This window comes from Topomyia yanbarensis, chromosome 1 (genome assembly GCF_030247195.1).
Source record: "Topomyia yanbarensis strain Yona2022 chromosome 1, ASM3024719v1, whole genome shotgun sequence".
Lineage (NCBI taxonomy): Eukaryota > Metazoa > Arthropoda > Insecta > Diptera > Culicidae > Topomyia > Topomyia yanbarensis.
The window spans coordinates 176250615-176275163 of NC_080670.1; the positions used below are offsets into that span (position 1 = coordinate 176250615).

The following is a 24549-nucleotide window of genomic DNA, read 5'->3' on the forward strand; positions in this document are numbered from 1 at the left end:
TTCATGGTACAGAGAGTTTTGCTAGTTTTCAGTTTAAAACGACGATATGCGCTCTTCCATAAAATAAACAAAGTGAGAACTGTTTACTACAGATATCCATGACACTAACTCCTATAGCTTATAAGCTGTAGCACGTAGCCCACTTACACGTCTAAACATTAATGTTTTCAACTAGAAAAACTCTAAAAGAAAAATGAGCAGTAAGAGAACTGCGGTTAGAAAGCCTACTTTTAGCACCAAATGCAAACGGCTAATTTTATTAGCATAGGACGTTATTCTATTGAATCCGTTTTTGACAGCGGAAAATAGATCCAAGCGATCCAAAATGGAGTCTCCACCGTGTATTTCAACTAGTTCCCGATTCGGATCTAATTCCACTTTTCAAACAGTAAAAAATGTAAACAATCATTCACCGCCAACCGCTCATCATAGTGAGCTGTGGGTGGCATTTCATTCAAACACGACTTGACGCCTGTAGACGCCGCAGCTAGCAAAAGAGCACCTGTTGCATTGCAATCATCACGCGATGATGATGATGATCAACATCACGATCACCAGCGGCAGAGCGCGCGCTTACCGACAACACTTTGCTCGGTCGGTAGTTGTTGGCGTGCAAAATAAAGTCTTGGCGCGTTGTGGCGCGCAATTTCCTCAGTCTTGTCTCAGACGATCAATAGTACAGTTCAGAACGCTGCCTGTCTCGAGAGGGCAAAAAAAGTAAATCAGTTCAGTGAAATACATAAATTCATAAACGCAGCCAGGAACAATAGTGACCGTTGGAAACCGGTGGTGGTGGCGTCTGCGACGACAGCGTGACAGCAATAGTGGCGAACGGCGGCGGCGGCGCCTTCTTGGATAGCGTGTGACAAGTGGTTCAAGGAGACAGCTAATATAATTACTGTTCGCTAGAAGAAGAAAGTGCTTTGTGTTTACTGCAGGCAGGGTTTAATTAGATCGATCCGGTGAGAGCGGGATTGGCATTCCGAGCGAACTGGAATCTGATCGGGCGTCCACCTGGTTGGAAGGAGCCGTAGAACAATGCCCATTCTAGGGAAAAAAGTGCTATTTTAATTAGTTTTATTAATCGAAACATCATCTGATTGAGCGCGGGTGGATTGAATAGTTTGCTCGTTGAAAAACTGTTGAGACGCGATCGGAGCTGAATTTTTCGTGAATGTTTTGAGCTGTAAGAGCATCAACAACAGATGGACGGTTCTCGGTTATTATTAGAACTGCTTTGACGTACAAACACAAGCCCCCGTATTTTCCGACCAGAAGAAACATTGTGGTGCGAACTGAGGACGGGTACGATCGTTTCGTGTTTTGGGAGATCCTTTCCGAAGGGCGCGACTTTTTATCGCCGGACCGGACCGGAAATTGAGAAGAATGGAGACCGAGTCGCATGAAGTATTCAGCGCAAATTTGGTGAAAGAGAATGAAGGTAAGTTGATTGAATAATTTGACCGGTTCTTCCGAGATTGCAGTGACCTGACCAGTTGAAAGCGAAAGGGGACGACCATTCGTAATTGATCAATCTTCGTTTGATTGTTGCACAAATGAGTGAATGTGAATAAAAAGGAAAAAAGATCATGTGCAAACATTCCGCCGCTTTTGGTGTTGTTATTGTTATTGTTGAGAGATGATCGCTAAACAGGGGCGCTTTTCTGTTGGCATTGGCTACAATTTTAGGTGGGTTACGCTTCGAGTGGAGTTTTCTTTTACAATTTGCTTGGGGGCTGCGCTTATGGGGCATAATTTGTTCTGGTTTTTGAGGTGTTGCGTTTAACGTAATTGCACAAATATGACACCGTTTCATGAAAGGCTGCTTGCCGCGAATTGGAGGTAACATGTGAAAAATCAGACCAATGGGAATGGTTCGTTAATTTTAGTAGCACTGATTGCATTTAAATGAGGAGCAACGACGAAATTGATTTTTTGCCTCCCGCGGTGATTTTGAGTGCATTGTTTGGAGTAGGTTGGGCAAAAACTGTCTGTTGCATTGTCCAACAACAGTCACTCGATTGTTCTGAATGGACCGATTTGATTCGCTAATTAGACGCGATAAATAAATTACTTGCTCACATGAAAACCATTTCATTATAGCAATTGTAACTGCATGGGTTTTGGGAAATTCGGCATTTGAATGTTCCTTTTGTCGAAACATTGGATAAAACGAGCTTAATGGACTTAAAACGGACAATTTCAAATGAAAATATTTAAAAAATCAACAGAAATAGTTTTTATGATCTTGCATATTTAAATTATGCGAAATTTTCTGAATAGGCTAAAAATCAATATGTTTTCGAAGCTCATCATCATCATCATGATCATCGTTCTAGTCGAACAATCCGGGTGTTCCAATTCATGACCGAATGTATCACCGAATGTGCACGCGGAGGTATCCGAAAAACAACAGGCTAGGAGCCGAATGCTTGTTGCGCAGGCCCGTAGCCAGGATTTTGTTTCGGGAGGGGCTTAAAATTTGTTGCATAAATGTGTTAATTCTGGTGACTTGAGATAGTCACTTGAAACTGAATGTAATTTTGAAAATTTCTTAGCGAAAGCAGTTCCAAAACTAAGGCAATAGACAATATGTTTGCTGATACAAGAAATGGTATAGTACATCGACGAATTCTTGCTTTTGAATTTGGTTTTTATTATTAATTTATAAGCTACCATTTTCACCGTTGGAATTTGCAAACGTGCTCTGGTGGGTACTCCCATCATACAACTTGAAGCCAACGAAGTGAGGCTGTCCAGCGCAGATTCTACACACTACACACTTTAGAAGATCGTAGACCCGCTTCTTATGGCTTATGGCTGAATATGATGTTCCCTATCTTCTATCACAAATTAACCTCTACGCACCAACCCGTGTCCTTTGTTCTCGAACACTGCTGCACTCTGAAATGCACAACACTAACTACGCTGCCAACAACCGATATTAGAAATGACCCGTCGCTCCAACGATTATAACGACATCTTCGACTTCGTCATTAGTTCCGCGCATGCCACTTTAGGTCATTTCTTTTTAACATAGTTCATTAAGACTCAATTATTTAAATACAAATACAAATATAAAATAATGTCGAAATCTTCTGATTAGGCAGGCGATTTGTAGATGCGCAGAAACGGTTTAACTCCTATTCAACTCAAATGCATAATAATTTTGAATTTAAATGATGATACATTAAAGACTATTTTCAGACAACTGAGAACAACTAATTATTTATCTATTTAAGTATTCAGATTATCCACTTCTTTTACGAAATTGATACTTTTTATATCATTAAACAAGCTTATTTTTCTAGGCCATTCTTCTACTAGATCGTTGAAACTGTTACAAAAGACAGACCAGTAATTTTGTTTGTTGGCATGTAAAGGGTGTACAAAAAATACTACTGATTTCTCTACAAAGCATAAATAAGAACTATAGCTGTATTTACCTAGATTAAGCAAATATTATATTTGAGCACACGAAGCTTACAGGTTTCATTTCGGAATTCATGGATTTTTGGACAATACAAAAGAGATGTTTCAATGAATTAATTTTTACTAAACTAGCTGGAATTCGACTTCACGAATCGAAAGGAAATCCCCTGATTACCGTTATTTTGCAATTTACGTAAATTTTGTTTAATGTAACCAGAGCTTAAAAAAATTGACATCCCTGCGTGAACTTGAAAGAGAACCGAAATTCAATTCCTGCCTGAATGCTTTGGTTGGTGAAGGAATTTATATTTCCTTTGCACTCAACTATTCGATTCTGCATGAAATTTCAGTCAGTTGGAAAGTTAATGAATGACCGAGGCGTTGAATTTGAATGTCAGTTTAGATAAGCAGAAATAGTTAACTGATTTTGAAATTTGGAAGCACTGAATGTAACATTGATGACATCACTAGAATTACTCGAAACTATAAATACGGGTGAGCTAAATAATTCTAGCATCGCACTTGCTTCCGACAAATCAAAGAAAACACATCGCACTTGCTTCTCCGGTGCCGAAGAGACTTTCTTTTAGATTTCTATGTTTTTAAATTATTGTAATTTATCCGATTTCTGTGAATCTTTTTCCAAATTTTTTGTCAGCGGCAGTTTTCGTGATGCGAAGATGCTTGCAGTTACACTTTCTAAGTCAATTGAAACAATCTGCTCAGTAAACTGGTTCGTTTTTAATTAGCTCGAGTTTTTTTACAATCATCATCAAGATTGGAAGAGATGCATGACTTTTTGAAGAAAGCTGTAATGCTTTTTGATTACAGGTTTGTTTTACCAAAATTTATAAAACAATTTCAATCAACGTTGTTCCACCTACCGTTGAATGTTGTGCGGATAACGACGACGTAATTTGTTTTCGAGAATGCCGTCTTTTCAAACCGAATTGAGAGGATTAGAGCGAAATTCCGGAAGCACTCGTTCTCAGTGCATAGAAAAGATAGAAGAGATGCTCTTGAGGTTTCTTAGATCAGCTGATTCTTTTTTCTGATTTCTGATCATCTCTAATTTTAGTCCAAAACGAATAAAAAGCAGATCGTGAGACTACAATATACTGAAGGCATAAAATCGAAATTATTGGACTAATCGATTCAACCAGTCACAACATTTTAGTCGCAACAGTGTTGCTAACTCGCATGAACGGAACGAATTCCTCCCATAAAAGTGAAATTAAGTGCCAATGAAAATGATGATGCGTTAAAATGACGTGAAAGCAAAAATTGTCGCCTCAGCTATATATCGTTCTCAGTAAATCGAAATATTTTTTTTGCCTAGTACGCTTGAATGTGATGTCTAGTATTTATACTAAGAGTACAAAGTGCACGTACCTAATACAGTAATTCAAATTGGGTACAATTCAAAAACCTGTCATTTAAATTTAAAATAGAATTGCCAATATCGAGTATTACATCTGAGTTTTGTTAAACGGGACAATCACTTGCGATGATGCGTTTACTTTTGGAGAGTTTTAGTACTCAGTCGTCCGTTAAACTTCTTTTACTATTTTTTTTTTAAATAATTCATAAGTGAACTCGGTTTAATGTTTTAGCCAATCGAAACAGAGGTTCTGTTATTAACCATTGCACATAGATACCTGTTTACGAAGCAGGGAAATATTTTTTCCTCACCAACTGCGTATAGGGGGTCGTTCATATCTATCTCGCTATTGAACACTTCCGTGTCATAATCGTGGTTGCTGCCTTTCTGTTCGCAAGCATGCTTGCCTGTTGCCTTTATGATTGTGCATTTCCTCAATGATTGTGCTGGCTGTAGATTTTGAGATATTGACGCAGCTTTTGCCGTTGTGCCACATATTTGGTAATTGTTTGTTTTCAGCGGTAAATAAATCGTAATGTGACGTTTTTTCACAGAACAGGAACGTACTAGTTTGGACGTAAAAAATTCTTGTGGTGCAAAATGTTGGTAAAATTTTCCTTCGGATTATTAGTATCTGTAAACTTTTGATTGTATCGTGAACGGCGGATGGCATTAGAATCCAAATAAAGTGGCAGCGGCAATTTGTTCCGTCGCTATTAGTTTCCGCATTTCTTTTTTGTGTGTGCGTATTAAAGGCGTTTGGAGTGAAGTTTTATGGAGCAGAGGTGATGTTCCTGTCAACGCCTAACTAGCCACATGGTTCCGTTGAAAAATGGATGCTCATATCGATACCCGCTACTAAGTCTATTTCGATCGATTGGGCATCAATTGCTGGAAAATAGGAAGGTTGAACTTTTAAAACGATTCCCAGGACCGGTGTGTCGCGGTCCTTCTATGAGGCAGGATGGCCGTTTGGATTGGATCATGGGAGCAACGATGTAAAAGAGTTGGATATCCCGATACCAGGATCAAGATCAACAGTTTTCCTACAGGATCTAGTGGGATAGCATAGAGTGTGGTTCGTATTGGTTTTCGACGTCTAGAGGTTGGTTAGCAATGGAGGACAAAAGATAAGTATTGTTACCCTAATTTTAAAATGTAACTACCTGTATCCGGTGTACTTCGCTACACCCATCGGAACAAAGGAAAAGAAATATTGGTAGTTAAAATATATAAACAATTTTTTGGCGAATCAACCTGCGATAAAGACTGTAATATGTGGTCCTGGTCACATTGGCTACTTTGGACGGTTTAATTTAATTTTCCATATTGAACGATCGTGAATTTTCTACCAGTACTGAAAAGAACCGTTATACTTACCGAACAAATAACTACTCTGCACAGTAGTTATTTGTTTGGTAACACAACATTCCAAACAATGAGAGCGAGTAAAGGCGCTTTAACCTAGGCTTATTAGCCAGGGCAAGGTGTAAATACCTCTGTCCCATCCCGAAGAACCAATGGAGTGACATTAACCTTCTTAGCCAAGTCACTACCAACGATTTATTATATCCCCTTTAAACTGAAACGGTCGGTACGGTTGTCCTCGTTTCTTCCTCCTTTAAGATTCAAAACAAATCGTTAATTTGATTATTCATTAAATGAATAATTTAATTGCCGTCTAATTTTGAAACATCTTCAAACCCAACTCTGCACAGTAGGCCTGGCCGCTTTAATATTTGCGATATATGAAAATATGCTTCAAATATTAATATTGACAAGAAAAACACTACAGAATAACTGCAGTGTTTTCCAAGATGCTTTTCAATACTGGCTGTGTAAGGGTTAGAATAGAATAGAATAGAACAGGAACGTACTAGTTTGCCTTTGATATGTGTAAAGAATACTATATGTAATTGTACTATCTCATTATGTTTTGTACTGCATTTCTCCCATATGTGATATGTATCTGCAAGTAAGCGGTATCCGATCTTGTAACCGAACATTGATTCTCTCACCCTTCATTTATATGAAAATCTTAATTCCAGCATTGTAACACACAACCATTAAAACTTAATGGCTTTAAATCATTCAAAATCAATGATTTCGCCTGATCCAATTTGTTGAACGCTATGAGCTCAGAATACCTGAGGTGGTAGAACTCAATAAAGGTGGCTATCGTAAGTATAGCCTCCATTTTTACCTTCAGAAAATGTTCCTCATCACAAATAAACGGTCTTACGCGAATCACAACTAATCACAATATTTGGCCGGTGCACCACTTCTTGCTTCTGCGACTCACTCATCTCGACAGATTAGTAGGACATAGTATAGTAGAAGTTTCCTTTGTTCTTCAGACAAGGAACACAATATAAAAGTATCTTTATTTGTCGTTCGCTTCACACTGGCTGGGACAGAAGCATAAACCACACTGAATTTCGTGACCATTGATTTTGGTTATTGGAAACAGCAATCTTCTAACTTTATCTCAAACCAAACGAGCTACAAGCTAAAGTCGCTGATAATAACATTTCAGCTTTAGCCCTCTAGCCACCCCCCCCCCCCCCCTCTAGCAACGTGCCTGAATGTTGCGGCATTATGCCGGAACAGAATGTGGTATAGTTAGCCGAGAGTAGTCAAGAAAAACCTTTTTCGCCGTAAGAAGCATGTGTTCTACGAAAAGGTGCTCGTGGAGGTTGAGAGATGCTTTGACGCACGAAAGTTTAACAAGACAGTCAAGACAAGACACAATCCATACAAATGTCGAAGAAAAAACACATAATTACGAGAGACGTTTGTATCTTCAGTAATTTCGGTCTGATAAAATCATTTTAGCGTTTCAATGGTAGAAATCTGATCAGTTCGGCCATCAAGATGGCCCGAAGAAATATTCCTGTTATTTTTATTTTTGAATTGTTCAGTAACGTGCTTAGAATTATTTTACTTAAAAAGTGACAAAACACATTGAAAACTGTTGACTGTGACAATTTATTCCTGTTCAGATTTTTTGTGGAAATGGATAGAAACTAATAGGAATTACGACCATAGAGAGTGGTTCAGATTAGTGACTTGTGATATTTTGTTTATATATTCAAGGCTATTTTAATCAATAATTTATTCATTCACCCTTCAGATAATTGAAGAAATTGGCTTGACGTAAAATTATAACTTTGGTACCGGTCTCATTGTGATTTATAGTCATATGAAAGCAATATCAAAATTTATCTTCGTATTTCATTCGATTCATTGTCGTATTGGAATAGTATGTTTCAAACTTCGTCTCATCAGTATCGTGGCAGACCGACTTGATTGCCAGACAAACGCTAAATCAAAAAATCAAAAAACGACTGATGGCCTTAATTACACAACAAGCCAGGAGGGACGTCTCACAACTACAGAGGTTCTATTTGATAACAAGCTGCTTTTGTCTAGCAAACTAATACGCTTCAAAGATATTTTAAAGTGATGAAGATACAATACATATGTCCACATTATTTAATACGTTGAATACTTTTTAACTATATTAAAAACCTCATAAATTCTTCCATATCCTAAGAAAACTGAACGGCCATTTCACAGTGCAACATCTGAACGAATACTAAAATTCATGCGGCTCTCGGGCGGTACATTGGCGGTAAGCACTTCCGCGTTAGCTGTGCCTTTGTCTAATCTAAAAACACGGGAGACTGAATTCTTTCACGTGACTGTGGCTATCTAACGAAACATGTTGCAGAGCAGGCAATGGTAATATACACCAGCTGTGTAGCCGTTTTGTGCATCTGGTGGTCGTGCCGATAGCAGTAAACAAACAATATGTTTGAATGGGACTAATGATGCTCCCAACTCGTCGAATGTAAACAAATTTAATTTTGAAACTGATTTGGTGTCCAGGTGGCAAAATTATTGTAATTTAAGGCTGAATGTTGTTGGCTCGAATCAAAACTCGTCAAATGTAAACTAATTATTCTCCCGGAAGGGATGTACGGAGACGTCATCTTGAGCCAGAGAAACTGTCAAATTCTTGAGCCTTCTTTTCAGAGCGACCCAGGTGCTTCTAACAGAATTTCGGATTTTCGTGACAACAAAAAAATGTAAACAAATAAACTAAATTTACCAACTTTTATGTTCTCCCCAAAATCCTCACGCTGCTGCTTCTGCTACGTTTGTGGGCGGAAAGGCGGGTTGTTTCTTCCGACCGGTCGGGACTGCAACGGCCGCTCCGACACCGGTCCTTGGCGTTTAGCTAGGGAGGTGAGCTCGGCTCCTTTGTTGGAACCTCCCTAGCGACGTTGGCGACGAATCGCCGGATCGACCTGCGCGCCGCAGGCGATCCTGGAAATCACCGCAGTGCACTTCCCAGGGGGAACCTTTATCCACCCTGCTTCGTTCTCCTTCGCTGTTAGCTATAGAGGAGAGCATTGCTCGTTCGACTTATCCTTTATAGCGAGAACGGTCGGTGTTCGGTTTTTTTGTTAATTAGCCGGGATGGCGAAAGAAATCCTTTGCAATTAGCTAACCCCCTTTTGACGAGCCGATACCACACTATACACTGTGCCCGAACCACGGGCCGGCACTTTTCGACATGGATTTTATCTGTCACACGCGCGCGCTTCACCTCACTGGTTAACGTGGCGGGAAACTGTCCCGAAAAATGAAATAAAATTTTGAAACGTCTGTTAGTTGGCGTGGTCCGCCACTTTCTGTCTAAAAACTCGATGGCCACCTTCCACACGCGACCATAACAAAAAACCAACCACCTCGTCGCAAAGCTGACATCGATGAGCAGCATAACCAGCGCACACGTATTTTCGCAATTAGGTTCTTTACTGACACAGCTACCTCACTTTTCTAGACAGTTCGCTTGTACTGTTTACATGGACTTAGAAAAACGAACGACTAGATTCGCTCGAAGGAAAGCTTTCCTGAGTGAAAATGAACACTCAGGAAAGCGGTAGCTTAGCTAAACCCTATGTTAACTATACACAAATGTCAAACAAAAATTACTACACCTATCTGCACAAACAAAACCGTTCACAAACGCGAAAATGATCGAAAATTTACAACTAAATGTGAATGGTATCGAACAGCGGTGAGCATTAAATTATGTCAACAAATACACTCTACGGAGAGACTAGGCAAAAATAGGTATATTTCCACCCAGCGCTTAATTGTTACCCTGACGGGTTACAATTTTAACAATTACCTATTTTGTCTGCATTGCTCTCCACACATCTCGCCCTGGAAGATAACTAATGTAAACAAAGTTCATTCTGTAGTGTCAAACTGGCGCCCAGGTAGCGAAATCGTTAGAGTTCAACGGGGAAATGGAGCGTTGCCAGAAAATTATTATTTTCCAGATTAGCTTTTAGAAAATCTCCGGTAAGCATCTAGTCCCCTCCATGTGCATGTGTGAAGCGGCTTGGCCGCATAACCGAGTACCTGAAATCGAAGCGGCGCAAAGCCGCTGAGGATCCGTCGGAGCATTGCGCCACTGACTCGTCATCGGAAGCGGCGGCCTTTCGCAAGCAATTTTGAGATCCACTTGTCTACCCGGCTTACTCAAACGAACGGGCTATGGCTAGTTTAAGTCCAATAGCACGGGTAAAAAGCGATGTGGCTTAGCCACATTGTGTAGCCTTTGTCAAAATAAAATTGGCACCGCTGGCAAAATGTAAACAAATATCAACATTCCCGATGAACTTATTGTCAACTGACATTTCGACGAGTTTTGATTCGAGCCAATAATATGGAGTCGTAATTCAATGGAGTAAAAGAGCGTTACCTAAGATTTTCAATAATATAATATAAACTGATAAACTGCTTGTCCCTCACATCCCTTTTACGCAAATACAAATATCTACGCTTGGAGCTTCGCATCACAGTCTTACTTTACCGGCTAGAGCCTTGTTGTCTCTTGCTGTATGCAGAAGCCGTCTTCACACCACTCGGTCCATTGCTGCTTGTTGCCAGCCTTGCAGTCTTCGAAGGGTCCGCAGGTCGTCCTCTATCTGGTCGATCCACCGTGATCGCTGTTCGCCCCGTCTTCTTGTTCCTGTAAGGTCGCCCTCAAGAACCGTCTTCACCGGGTCGTCGTCCGACATTCTTACGACGTGTCCAGCCCACCGCATACGTCCAATTTTTGCGGTATGCTCGAGGGATGGTTCTTCCAGTTGTTTGATACAACTCATGGTTCATTCGCCTGCGCCACGCTCCGTGTTCCATCTGCACGCCACCATAGATGGTACGCAACACCTTTCGTTCGAAAACTGGCATAGCCCAGGTCTCGTGGCCGTAGAGGACCACCGGTCTAATCAGCGTTTTGTAGATAATCAACTGCGTGCGGCGGTGAATTTTGTTCGACCGGAGCGTTCTCCGGAGTCCAACGTAGGCACGATTTCCCGCCAAGATCCATCTCTGAATTTCTCTGCCGGTATCATTGTCGGCGGTTACCAGTGAGCGCAAATACACGAATTCGTCGACCATCTCGATTTCGTCACCGTCAATCCGAACTCCGAATGGGAGGTTCACATTGTCGTCTTTAGAACCTCTTTCTCTCATGTATTTTGTCTTCGAAACGTTGATGGCAAGTTAAATCCTGCCGGCTTCAGCTTTCAGTCTGATGTACGTTTCCGATATCGTCTCAAAGTTCCGTGCCATTATGCCAATGTCGTCGGCGAAGCCAAGAAGCTAGACGGACTTCCTGAAGATCGTGCCACTCGTCTATCCCCGCTCCCCTTATTACACCTTCTAACGCAACGTTGAACAGCAGACACGATAGACCATCACCTTGCCGGGACCCTCTTCGAGATTCAAAGGGACTTGAGAGTGTCCCTGATACTGGAACAACGCACATCATCCGATTCATCGTCGCTTTGACTAATTGTGTTAGCTTATCCGGAAAACCGTACTCGTGCATTATCTGCGATAGCTGATCCTGATCGATTGTGTCATATACTGATTTGAAATCGATGAACAAATGATGTGTGGGCACGTTGTATTCGCGGCAGTTCTGCAGAACCTGCCGCATCGCGAATATTTGGTCCGTGGTGGCGCGGGAACCCATGAATCCCGCTTGGAAGTGCCCCACGAACTCCCTTGCAAATAGTGACAATCGGCGGCAAAGAATTTAGGAAAGGACCTTGTAGGCGGCGCTAAGTAGTGTGATCGCGCGGTAGTTGCAGCAATCCAACTTGTCACCCTTGTTGTAGATTGGGCTAACGACACCCTTCATCCACTCCTCCGGAAGAATCTCCTCCTCCCAAATTTTGGCGATTACCCAGTTCAGCGCTCTAGCCAGTGTTTCACCACCGTATTTTAATAGCTCGCTGGGTAGTTGATCAACACCGGCAGCTTTGTTATTTTTCAGTCGTCCGATCTCCTCATTGACTTCTTGGAGATCAGGGGCCGGCTTTCTTCTGCGCGTGCTCCAAGATCCGTTGCCATACCGCCTTCGTCCTCTGAGCTGAGGTGCTCGTCATAGTACTGCTTCCTGCTCTCAATCACCTCACACTCGTTCGTAAGAAGGTTGCCGTCGAAGTCCCTGCACATATCGGCTTGCGGAACGTAGCCTTAGCGCGAACTGTTCAGCTTCTCGTAGAACTTCCGTGTGTCGTTTAAGCGGTACAGTTCTTCCATCGCTTCGCGATGTCGTTCCTCCTGTTGGCGCTTCTTTCTCCGGAGGACCGAGGTTTGCCTCTTCCGTGCTTGTTTGTATCGACCCACATTCTGTCTCGTTCCGTGCTGCAGTATCCTCGCCCGTGCTGCATTCTTCTCCTCTATTAACTGCTTACATTCGTCACCGAACCAGTCATTTCCTCGATTCGGCATCGCTGTACCTAGTGCCGTTATAGCAGTACTTCCTATGGCAGAACGGATATCTCTCCAGCCATCTTCAAGAGTAGCTGCGCCCAGCTGTTCTTCCGTGAGTAGTGCTGGTTCCAGACGCTGTGCGTAGTCTTGGACAACCCCGGCGTGCGGAAGTTGCGCGATGTTGGGCCTTGGCGTCTAACTACGACGAGTGTTGTGCACACTGTCGAGAGTTTTGAGCGCATGCATACTGCAACTAGGTAATGATCCGAATCTATATTCGCACTGCGGTAGGTAGGAACGTTGGTGATATCAGAGAAGAATCGCCCGTCGATTAGAATGTGATCTCCAGGTGGCTGATGCGTGATACGTTGATGATGCTGTAGTTGAAGAAACGGCCTTTCATCCTCAACTTACACATCATTGCGTTGACCGGATTCAATCACACGTTGACGCATCCTACCCAGCACTGTAAAGCTGGATCCCAGCTCGTTGGTGGTGCCACAGCTCTGGTAGAAAATAGCCGCCGATGCCCGATTTTCCATACCTTTTGTCCTATCACGCAAAGTTCCTGCAGTGCTACGACTTCAAAGTTGCGTGGTTGGAGTTCGTTGTAGATTATCCTGTAGAAAGCTAGAAAGCAAAGTGACCTGCAGTTCCATGTTCCGAGTTTCCAATCGTTGTTCTTATTTCGTCGCGTAGGTCTTTGCTAATTGTTCCAATTCGTATTTTCTTCTGTATTGTTCGTAACGGTTAGTTTTCAAGGGCGGCTTTTTGGGTCTTCCCCAACCCCCTGTCTCACCGTATGACCATCGTGTCAGCTCTTTTTAGAGTCCCACGCTGACACGAGGACGATACATCAGCCGCCCCTAACATGGAGAACAGACGCTTTTTTGAGCCGCCCCTAACATGGGTAACAGACGCTCGGATGGACTCACCCTCCGAAAAGAGGAGCCCCCTTCCCTATCAGCACATGACCATGGTCCCACCCGTCCCCCTTACTCGATCTTTCCTATGGTTACTCCGACCCCAGCTGGCACTGCGGGGCACGAACCACTAGTATAATATATTACGGCGCCTTCCGAGACCGGATTTCCTCCGTTCACCCAGCTCGGTCAGATATGACAATTTCGAAAGGAAGACCAACGACTTGGTCTACCGGCAAGCTATCAGTAATTGTGCAACAGAACCGATTGTATCCGTATGTATCCGTAAGAATCTCCTCTTTACACCATTGTCATGCAACATTTAAAGCGGTTTGAAGACGATCCGAAATCTTGGATTCATTCTTGTCCCTAACAGTGATAACAAGGTCGACTGCGTCGCCTGTTACTTTGAATCCCAGACCTTTTAGTTCGCCGAGGAGTCCATACAGTACCAGGGACCACAAAGGGGGTGACAGCACTCCTCTTTGAGGGCAGCCTCTAGTGATTCTCATGGTTGTTGCTTCGCCTTTCAACGAAGCTGTCACTGCTTGGCTATACAACCTATCAGAAAGAGAGACATGCGGCCGATTGATATGTGCGCTTCAGGTTGGTAGCGTCTTGTGAAAAAAATATGCACCCTCACTTCCAAAATCTAACGTTATCGGAAGGAACGATAACAAAGGTTTCTAATTATATTATTGGTTCATTGTGTTTCATATATTTACGTATATTCTTTGTGACCAAAAACTTGACAATTTGGTGGATTGATACACTTTATAATAAAATCGATATTATACTGCTGATTCCATTCTATGAAATCCCAACTATGATGGTAGCTAGCTGAGACGGCCCAGAACTTCATGCGATAATCGTGTGACTCATTAAATGAAAAGTGTTCCTTCAGGAGACACATTCCTTATAAAAATGTCCATTCTCTTCGGAGACACATTCCTTATAAAAATGGCCATGCTCCGATGATGAAATCTTTGAGTTTCCTTTCACAACTACAGATGGTTTCCCATTTTATCTATTTTCGAACAAATCAATCTGTAAACTGAAAATAGGAATTATCCCACTACTCGGGTTCTAGTCCTATCTGCCCGGCAGACCCTTATTGACAGGGCGGCCTAGGTGTTTCTCCCAAGAATTTCGTATTCGTATTCACAATAAACAAAAAAGAGATGAGCTTCACTCTTTATTGGAACCTCCCTAGCAACGGTAGTGATAAATGATCTACTTACCGTAAACGATCCCGGAAGTCACTGGAGGGAACCCTTGTCCGCTCTGCTTCGACTGTGTAGGAGAGCTTGATTATTCGCGGTGATAACGGTCGGTGTTCGCTTCTTTTCGTTTAACGAGGGAGGCGAGGGCGCTCCTTTGCGGTTAACCGTCCCCCTGTGACAAACCAACACCACACACACGAATGCCCAAACCAAGGGCCACCACTTTTCAACAGGGATTTTCAATGTCATACGTGCGCATTTCACCTCACTGGTTAATCGTGGCGGGAAACGGTTCCGAAAAAAGTCAAATTAGTAGTACACGTTGTAATCCGTTGTAACTGGGTTGAAATATACCTATTTTTATGTATACACTCCGTAGAGTATATTTGTTTAAACAACATTATGCTTGTCGCTGTTCTGTACCGTTCACATTTAGTTGTAAATTTTTGTTAATTTTCGCGTTTGTGAACAGTTGTGTTCGTGCAGATAGGTGTAGTAATTGTGACGACGACTGCGAAGGTGAAATTCGGTCCACCCTTTCAGCAATCGCAAATCATAAATCCGTCGGTCTTGAATTTACTTCTGCGCCGAAACCTGCCAAGTTCTTCTAGATAAGAACGAGATCGAAGCGAACACACATCTGCCTTTTCAAGGCAAGCACCAGTTAATCACTCCCGATAATCATCGGAGTAAGTCCGGGTGCTTGGGCATCTGCGTCAAACACTCTCCGTTGGTCAATCACACCGCTTTCACTTCCGTGCGTGATCCTTGAAGGCTAGAAATAAAAGATATTGCGTGGCGTTTCTTTTTAAATCAGTATGTGCATAATGTAGCAGTAACCAGACAAAATTAACATGTGGTAATCTGACCTTCATAGTTAAACGTCGTTATTTGAGGATGAAGAGTGGTTTACCGTCCACGAAGATTTTTACAATGGTGTGAGACTGCTTTTTTCGTTTTCCAAGATGGCCGCTTTTTGAGACGTTGTCTGTTGAACCTTAAGCACTTTTAGATTAAAAAACAACATTATTGGTTCCGTGCTAGTTTAAGAGTTGTTTAGTTTAGTTCCATATCTGTAAGTTTAACTCTTTCAAATATTATTAACCTGAGATGAGTGCCAGCTTAGCAATATAAACGAAATTATACAATTTTCCACACTTACCTGTCAGACCTTTACTGTCATTTGTGATTACCGCCATTAACACGCAACCTGACAGCGGTGTCGTAAATATTATTGACGTAATAGTTCTCAACTGCTGATATGAACATCTGTAAAACAAACAAACGTCGGAAGAGCATGATTAGCTGCGGTCTAGCAAACATGTTGACCCTCCGATTATAGCCACTCTCTCCCTCATCAGCAAACTGTCACAAACTGTGGACATAATATTGCGGATTAGCAATGGCATCAACCTACTACTGACAACTGCCAGTCAGTAGTAGTAGGCTGGCGGAGGAGTGCCCAGGCTGAGCAAGCCGCGACAAACAATCGGACTCATTCATTTGACTAGGCACGTTCCATTCCTGGAATCCAGGTCTGTTCCCGTGTGGAAATGCAAAACACGAACCAACGGAACAGATAAAAGTAGTGTGTAGTTATGAATTGTGATTTATCACCGGCTAAGCGCGTAATTACAGTGGTTGTCCATCAGCAGCCGCCTTCGAGTGACTGGAGGGATGTATGTCAGAATGTAGAAGATGATACACGATTTGGCGAAATAGTCGTGCAGGATGGTTTTGATTTGAATGATAATTGTGCATGACTCTTACCTACCGCTTTCTGACGATGTGGTTACGAGATTAGAGGGATATACATTGTATAGAATTTAATATAAAAAACCCAACAGCTAGTGGCTGAGCACTTCACGAATGTGTAAGGAAATTGTCTAATTTGAAAAAAATGGATCGCTAAAGGTCTATACCAGCATGTGGCTTAATGACGTCACTCAAATTTAAAAAAAAATAAGAAGCATCGCCTTTTCAATACATTTTATTGCTCAAAAACATTGCCATTCAATGTGAATTTACTGTGCCATTCTAATGTTCGACAGCAAATTTGAATGGGTTATTAAACTATATGCTGTTTTTGGATTTTTCAATGCAGCTTACATTAAAGTATTTTTTCAATTTTTTGTACGCAAACAAAAATTATTTTATTAAACTGATTTATTACAACTACACCATCCATTGAACTGCCTTAACCCATCCGTTCGCTGGGATAACTGTCAAAAATGCTAACCCCTGTGGCTAAATTTACTGTCAAGGAAGACCGTTACTGTCAAAGATGGACGTGTTTACACAGTATACTGGATGTACCTAGAGAATTGGCACTAGCGCTGTACCCAAACAGAAAGTATGATTTACCAACTAATGGGAGGAAATTCCTATAATAAGTATTCTGTTCCATATACAAAGTAGTCATAATTGATTCATAATTACCTACTTTAAGTAGAATGAATATACCCACTTCTAAGTTTGTGCACTTTTCTGGATGCCCAAGTAAATTGTACTCAAATTCCACAAAACTGCACATACTCAGCAGTAGGTAGCTTGAATCCACCTAAAATTAGTTAATTGTTAATCAAATCTAAGCAGATTTTTCCTAGAAATAGATAAATATTGTAGGGATTGGAACCTATTAGCAGAACGGAAGTGTGGTCTTCTGGCGCCCTTGTCATAGTCTCAGTTTTGCGCCCCTTTGATGTATTTGTTTATTTTCCATCGGCCTCTCCAGATAAGTGATTCCATCATCTGGACCCTAGATTTCGGCCCATCAATACATGGATCGGGACCAGCGGTTTTATTTCCCCTACCTAAAAAAATCTCAACGATCTCGGCTGGGATGGAACCCAGGCCCATTGGAGTGAGTGGTGTTCACGATTACCACTCAACCACCGGCGCCGTTTATGGTTGGCGGATTGTTGATTTTCTTCCATCTCGACCGAATTCGCACTGACAAACTTAGCAAATGTAAACAATACACTCTAAAGTGAAAATGGGCAAAATGTGGATAATTTCGGTCAACTATGAAAACAGGTTACGCAAGTTTGAATGACACTGTCGATTCACCCTTTACGAAGCATATTATTAGATTTGAATTACCAATCTAAGTGTTGTCGCGATATTTCTGTCATATTCCAGATAATTGTATCTTAACCTTCCGTCACTCGCGCTAGTGCACTAGGTGAACACTAGAGTTGGACACGGTTATATAAAAAAATAAAATTTTGCTCCGAGTATCTTTTTGGGTCCCATTTAGCTCCCAGAAAAACTCTGCAAATGTTAAGCTCGATCGATGAAACTATATTTTTGCGCGGACGGTTTAAAGTTTACGTGGGATTTCGTATGGAAAAATCGTCTTTTGCTAAATAATTTTTCCAAGAGTCGCCCGTTATCTCCTAAAAATAAATAAATGTATGGTTTTTATAGGAAATTTGTCAGGGAAATAAAGTCTCGAAGAACGCGAAACGATCTGACTCTTGTGGAAAAAGTTATTGAACAAAAATCGACAGATGCTCTGAAGATTGTTGAAAATTTCAATTTTCATAGCATCACTGCTGCTGACGGTCGAATTATATACAAAAATTTTAACTTTCTCTTATTATATACAAAATAAGCCTCAATTTATCCCTCAAAACTCTTGCGAAGTGGCCAAACAGTATAGATAAATGATTTGGGCACGTTAAGAGAAAATTAAAACAAAATTGTGTATAATTGGACAACCAAAAGCAGTGGTGCTAGAAAAAAATGAATATTTTATCAATCGTCAGAGCATCAGTCGGTTTCTACTTAATACCTTTTTTCTCAAGCATCAGATCGTTTCGTGGTCTTTGAGACTTTGTTTCTTTGTTAAATTTCCTATAAAAGCCATATAATGATTTATTTTTGGGAAGCAATGGGCGACTCCTAGAGGAATTGTTTTGTGAAAGTTAACTTTCCCATACAAAATCTCATGTTAGCTTTAAACAGTGGGCGCAAAAATATGGTTTCAGGTATCGAGCTAAGAATTTGCACAGTTGTTATAGGGCCGAAATGGCACCTAAAAAGTTGCTTGGAGCAGGAACCTGAATTTTGTCCCACCCTAGTGCACACCGCTCTGAAAATCTAGCGAAATCGTCTTAGGGCACCAGCGGCTGCTCGTTCAGTGAGGCATATGCGCGACTTCCGGAGGGTTAAGCAACCAAATAATGTTACTGGCGGTAAGCCTCTCGCGAAGAGCTACCGCATCTACATGCCCGTTCACAATGTTAAGATCGAAGGTGTGTTTACCCATTCGATTTCGCTGTTTTAAGAATGCTTCATTTAAGAACGCTTCATTAGTGAAGACACCATTCTCCACGACAAATCGTTAGGCTATCTTGGCTCAGGACGGCGGTTCTGACGATCTCCTCGTGAGAACATCTATAACTGCTCCTAAACACTATAGGCTGATGAGATTTCTAGTAAAGGCTAAAATTTTTCTCTTGAGAGGCCGTCAAATATTAATGACCGCGATGGCGCTGAAACAAAGCCGAACCAAATAGCCTCTGGTCTTAGAAATAAAAGATCAAACAAGGAGTTTCTAGCACTTCCATCTTAAGTGGTTAAACATTTCAACCAGAGATTCAACAGGTATATCCAGTTTACCATGTAAAAACATTGTGAAGTTTTGAAGGATATGTATGTTGCTACTATTAGAAAAAATAGCTTTATCGGTTTATTAAATAATAGAAGAATTTTATTCTTTATTTAATGATCCAATTGTTACAAGTAATTTCATTGTAAATCTACTGGAGTTCTACGTCGAACAATAGACTTATCCAACTGCGTTTTGACGCTTGAATTTGGACCTAGTTGATCACCAATATTTTACCGACGTTCGTCAAATAATGCATTAGTCGTATATTGCTCTAATTTGCAGATCTTCGAACAAAACAGGATGTTGTTGAGGCTGTCTATAGAGAATATATCAATTTACACAGAAATAAATGATCAACCGATCGTCGCATTAATTAACATTCTCCCCCATTTACCCAGATCATTCGATCAATTGTCTGTTTGCTGAGTAGATACAGAACACTAGATTCGGATTGTCGCTGGCATCAGTGGTAGCACCATCATTGTTTTGATTCCGGGATATACCTGTCAAATGGGCCAAATAAAAAAAGCAAAAAAAAAATCCTCTATCGTCGTTTCATAGCGACTAATCATTTTTGTTTCTTTTAGCCAGCAAAACAATGGCCATTCTTGGCTGATGTATTTTTACTAACTAGAATGCACAAATTGTCTAAACCTGTATTGAATTTTGATAAATTTTCATTTCCTTGTGCGGTATATATACAAACTCTTTCATTTCATAACAATAACAGTCGAAAATTTACACCGAGAAAATTCGTTATATTGATATCACACACAACTTTTTGTAATTTGTAGTAGTACATAAAAATTATCTGTCACGCATAGATATCATGTGAAAATTATTGAAATTATAATAGTATGCCACATAGAAATTTGATTCACAGAACATATCACATCATTTTTCTGCCTCTCGTTTATTTTGCTGTATTTTTATGTATTGGACGTAAACGAGACTGTAATGAAAAGAAGGCACACTTTACATTTGAAGCTGAAGTTCAACTGAACGGTTTGTGTTTACAAGTAGGCCATATTTTTCTGCGTGTACCAAAAGTGCGGACCAAAGACTTTTACTAGAGAGACTTTCGATACTTTGACAGATATAAACCGAAAGCAAAACAAACATGTTCCGAGACGAAAACAATGGGAACACAAGCGACAATCCTAATCTAGTGTTCTGTATCTACTGTTTCCTGTATTAATTGAGTGAAAACAGTTGCTCGAATGTCAATATGGTGTGTCGAAGGCGCAACATTGACCGTGTCTTATTGTTTCTTTGACCACTGCGAAAACGGCGGCATCGTCAATGGGAACAAATGTCATTATTTTGAAAATATATTTACACTTTTCCAACGAAAAGGGTTCAGACCGAGCAAATGCAAAATGCATCAATGAAAAGTTTGTTTACGTTCGAAACCTGCAACATTGAGTGACTGAGTGACCTTTCAGGTTCATGTTTGTCTCAACCCAAAAGTACATACATATGTGTGTACACGTAATGGATAGTTATTATTTTGTTTTGCCACACGGCTTGTCTGATTTAAATGCCATCAGGCTCACCTAGGCCGAGCAACGTGCCGCCATGTAAACAAGTTTGGGTTGAGCGTATTTTTAGACCCGCCACATTGTTGGTTATAAAAAGTTGAAACTCCCAGGCTGCAACCAAGTGCACCAACGATGTCACAGTCTATATCCGCGTACGTACTTGTTGTACGTAGTCGAGTAGGCCGGTCGCAAACCCAAACAGAGCGGCACGAAACAGCAAAATAAACAAACAAATTGGTCGTCATAGCGATGGGGACAAGCTGTCTGCTTGCAGAGGCTCAGATTGCCTTCGTTTGCAATGCAGTGTCAATTTTTGCGACTAATATGTAAGTTCTAAGCTGAGGTGGTTTTTATAAATTGATTTTAATTGTTGGACATGAGATATCAGTTATTGTTATTGTAAATCCATTAACGAGCAACATTTTTTTTGTTTTTCCAAGACACCTGTAAAGCCGCGGAGATAATAATCGGATCACGAAAGTCGATAATTACCTGGACAGACATCGTGAAATGTGTAGCGAGCTTCGGAATCTGGATTTGATTGTAGGTTTCTCAATCGGAGACTTCGTGGTTAACTGGGGGGCGTGTAAGACGAGTCCGGCGATAAGGAATCCCATAACTTAGGGGGTTTCGTCAAATTAGGTCATTAAATGAAGTATACAATTCTCTTATAATATACATCCATAATACTAGACTTTCCAAATGCAGAATGATTTTTAATTCATTTTCCACGAAGGTGTATAAACGTTCTTGTTTAACACTATCGGTCTTACTTGACTATGGTTTTACCCACATGGGTTAACATCTTTGACAGATAACCAAGCAAAACCCAATTCACACGCTAGGCGGCGCTATGAGGAGAGCACATCTTTCAGTACTTTATTTATTTATTTATTTCGTCAAGCATATGTAGACTACATAGAATGGTTTTACAATATTTACTTATATACTATACATTATTTCTACGGTTTAGTTCAGATTTGATTTTTTTTCTAGACATGGAAAGGTCAATTATTACACAATTTTCGTTATAATGACGCATCATTCTATTGATGGGGCTATTTTTAGCATAGTTTGTCCTAAAAGATTGTTCTTGGAATAAATTACGAGTTCTTAGTTGTCGGCTAGGTACATAAAATTTTATTTGCGAAAGTAATGATGCGGATTGTACACGTTGAGAAATAATGTCGTTGACAAAGTAAAGCATGGCAAATTCGCGGCGTTCTTTGAGTGTTTGTATATTAATGAGCATGCAACGTGCTTTATACGATGGAAGAGGAAATGTCGTCCAGTTTAGTTTACGAAGCGCGTACAAAATAAATTGTTTTTGGACTGATTCGATGCGTTCTTCGTACAGGACAGTGTATGGGTTCCATACTATGCTGCAATATTCCAAAATTGGCCTGACATATGTATTGTATAATGATTTTATTGTGTAAGGGTCTTCAAAATTGTAGGTGAAACGTTTAATAAAGCCCAGCATACTATTTGCTTTATTTATTATTGTATTATAATGTTCAACAAATGTGAGCTTGGAGTCTAAGATTACGCCTAAATCTCGTACAATTTTGCATTTTTCTACAAGTTGGTTGCCTAAGTGTATGTCTATGGGAACATTTGAAATTTTTCTGCTGAAGGTTATTGAGTTGCATTTCTTTACATTAAGTTGGAGTAGACTTTTGCTACACCACGTGTGGAATATATTTATTTCGTTTTGGAATATTTCAGTGTCTTTGACATTTCTTATTTCCATGAAAAGTTTCATGTCATATGCATATATAAGCACTTTTAGATGTTTGAGTATAAAGGTAATGTCATTAACGTACAAAATAAAAAGAAGAGGGCCTAAGTGGGAACCCTGGGGTACGCCAGAGGTGACAGAAATTGGTTCCGAGAATATATTCTGAAAGCGAACTGTTTGTTGACGTTTCGTTAAATATGATTCGAGCCATTTCAATAGTTTATTTTCTATGCCATATTTTTGCAGTTTGAAGAGTAATAAAGGTATGTCAATACGGTCGAATGCTTTACTAAAGTCTGTGTAGAGTGTTTCCACATGGTTGCCATTGTCCATTGCATTTACAGTAAATGTCACAAATTCTAAAAGGTTTGATGTTGTTGAGCGGCCTTTATAAAAGCCATGCTGCTTGCTTGTTATTTGATTTTTGATTTGCTGAAATATTTTGTCATTTACTAGTTTTTCGAATAATTTTGGAATGCATGATATAATGGCAATCCCACGATGGTTTCGGATGTCTGATTTAGCGCCTGATTTAAAAATTGGCACTAAAAAGGATGATTTCCATATTTCTGGGAATGTTCCATTTTTCAGTGACATGTTGAAAATATGTAGTAGTGGTAGAGTGAATTCTTCTGCTAGATTTTTCAAAAATATTGGTGCTATTCCGTCCGGTCCAGGTCCTTTTGATGCGTCCAAGTTTTTTAGTGCAGTGGTAATTTCGTGTTCAGATAGTTCGTGGACGGCAATGTCATTTGAAAATTCAGGTATAAATGAAAAGTAGTCGCGGTCGCGGTCTGTTTCGGAATATGAAGTATAGACTTCTTGAAAGAATTGACCAAATAAATTGCAAATTTCAGTATTGTTATTTCCTACATGTCCGTCAAAATGCATTTGGGATGGAAAGTTGCTACTTTTCAATTTCGTTTTCACGTAATTGAAGAAATTCTTTGGACAGGTCTTGATTTCAGTCTCGATTTTACGATTATATTCTTCATGTGCAGTGTTAATGGCTATGTCGAGTTGGGAGCAAATATCCAGATAGTTTTGCCGATTTGTAATGCTATGTTCTTTTTTGTAAATTTTATGTGCCTTTTGCTTTCTATTTTTTAAATTTTTCAGTTGTTGGTTGAACCATACAGGCTGCTGGCCGCCATGAGTTCTTCTTCTTCTTTTTACTGGTACTGTTCCAGAGATTAAATTAGTTACAATTAAATAGAATTTAGTCACTGCTTCGTTGACATTTCCTTTCATACTCAATACAGTTTGCCAATTTATTCTACATAGTCTACGTTTGACTTCTTCGAAGTCAGTTTTATGGTATTCCGGCACTTCCTCATACTCCAAGTCGTTCGGGGAAGAGTTTTGATGAATAAAAATTGAATATTCGATTGCTGTGTGAAATACTTCATTTTTCCATAATGGAGTTAAAGATGCATTAACACAGAAGTCTTCAGTGCAGTTCGTGAATAAGAGGTCTAAATATGAATTTTGTTTATTTTTTACATGGTTGATTTGGTGCAGGCCAAATTCAGATATTTTGTCAAATAAGTATTGAAGTGTTTCATTTTCGCCTACGACTGGGAGTAAGATAGATTCGTTTTCATTGTCTACGATGAAGTTGGTATTACGTTGATTGAAGTCACCATAAATATGCAGTTTTACTTCAGGTTCCACGTTTGACATGATAGATTCTACAGTTTGAAAAAATAGTTCAAATGATTTTTTGTGAGCATTTTCAGGTGGAAAGTACACAGAGGAGAATATATGCACTTCTCCTGATATTACTGCTTTTGCCCATATATGTTCAAATTCTATATGTTTAATGGTTTCTATTTCTTCTGAAGGAAAGTCTGCGTTTATGGCTATAATGACTCCTCCTCC

General features: G+C 40.3%; 1 protein-coding gene across 1 annotated transcript in view; it reads left to right on the forward strand.

The window, feature by feature from the left end:
• The first annotated feature begins 626 nt into the window (after positions 1 to 626).
• Positions 627 to 24549, forward strand: part of LOC131682309 (uncharacterized) — a 64456-nt gene continuing 40533 nt past the window's right edge. The window contains exon 1 of the mRNA XM_058963701.1: positions 627 to 1441. Within this exon, the coding sequence (XP_058819684.1) occupies positions 1387 to 1441 (55 nt within the window). The 5' untranslated portion in view covers positions 627 to 1386. The remainder of the gene's footprint in view (positions 1442 to 24549) is intronic.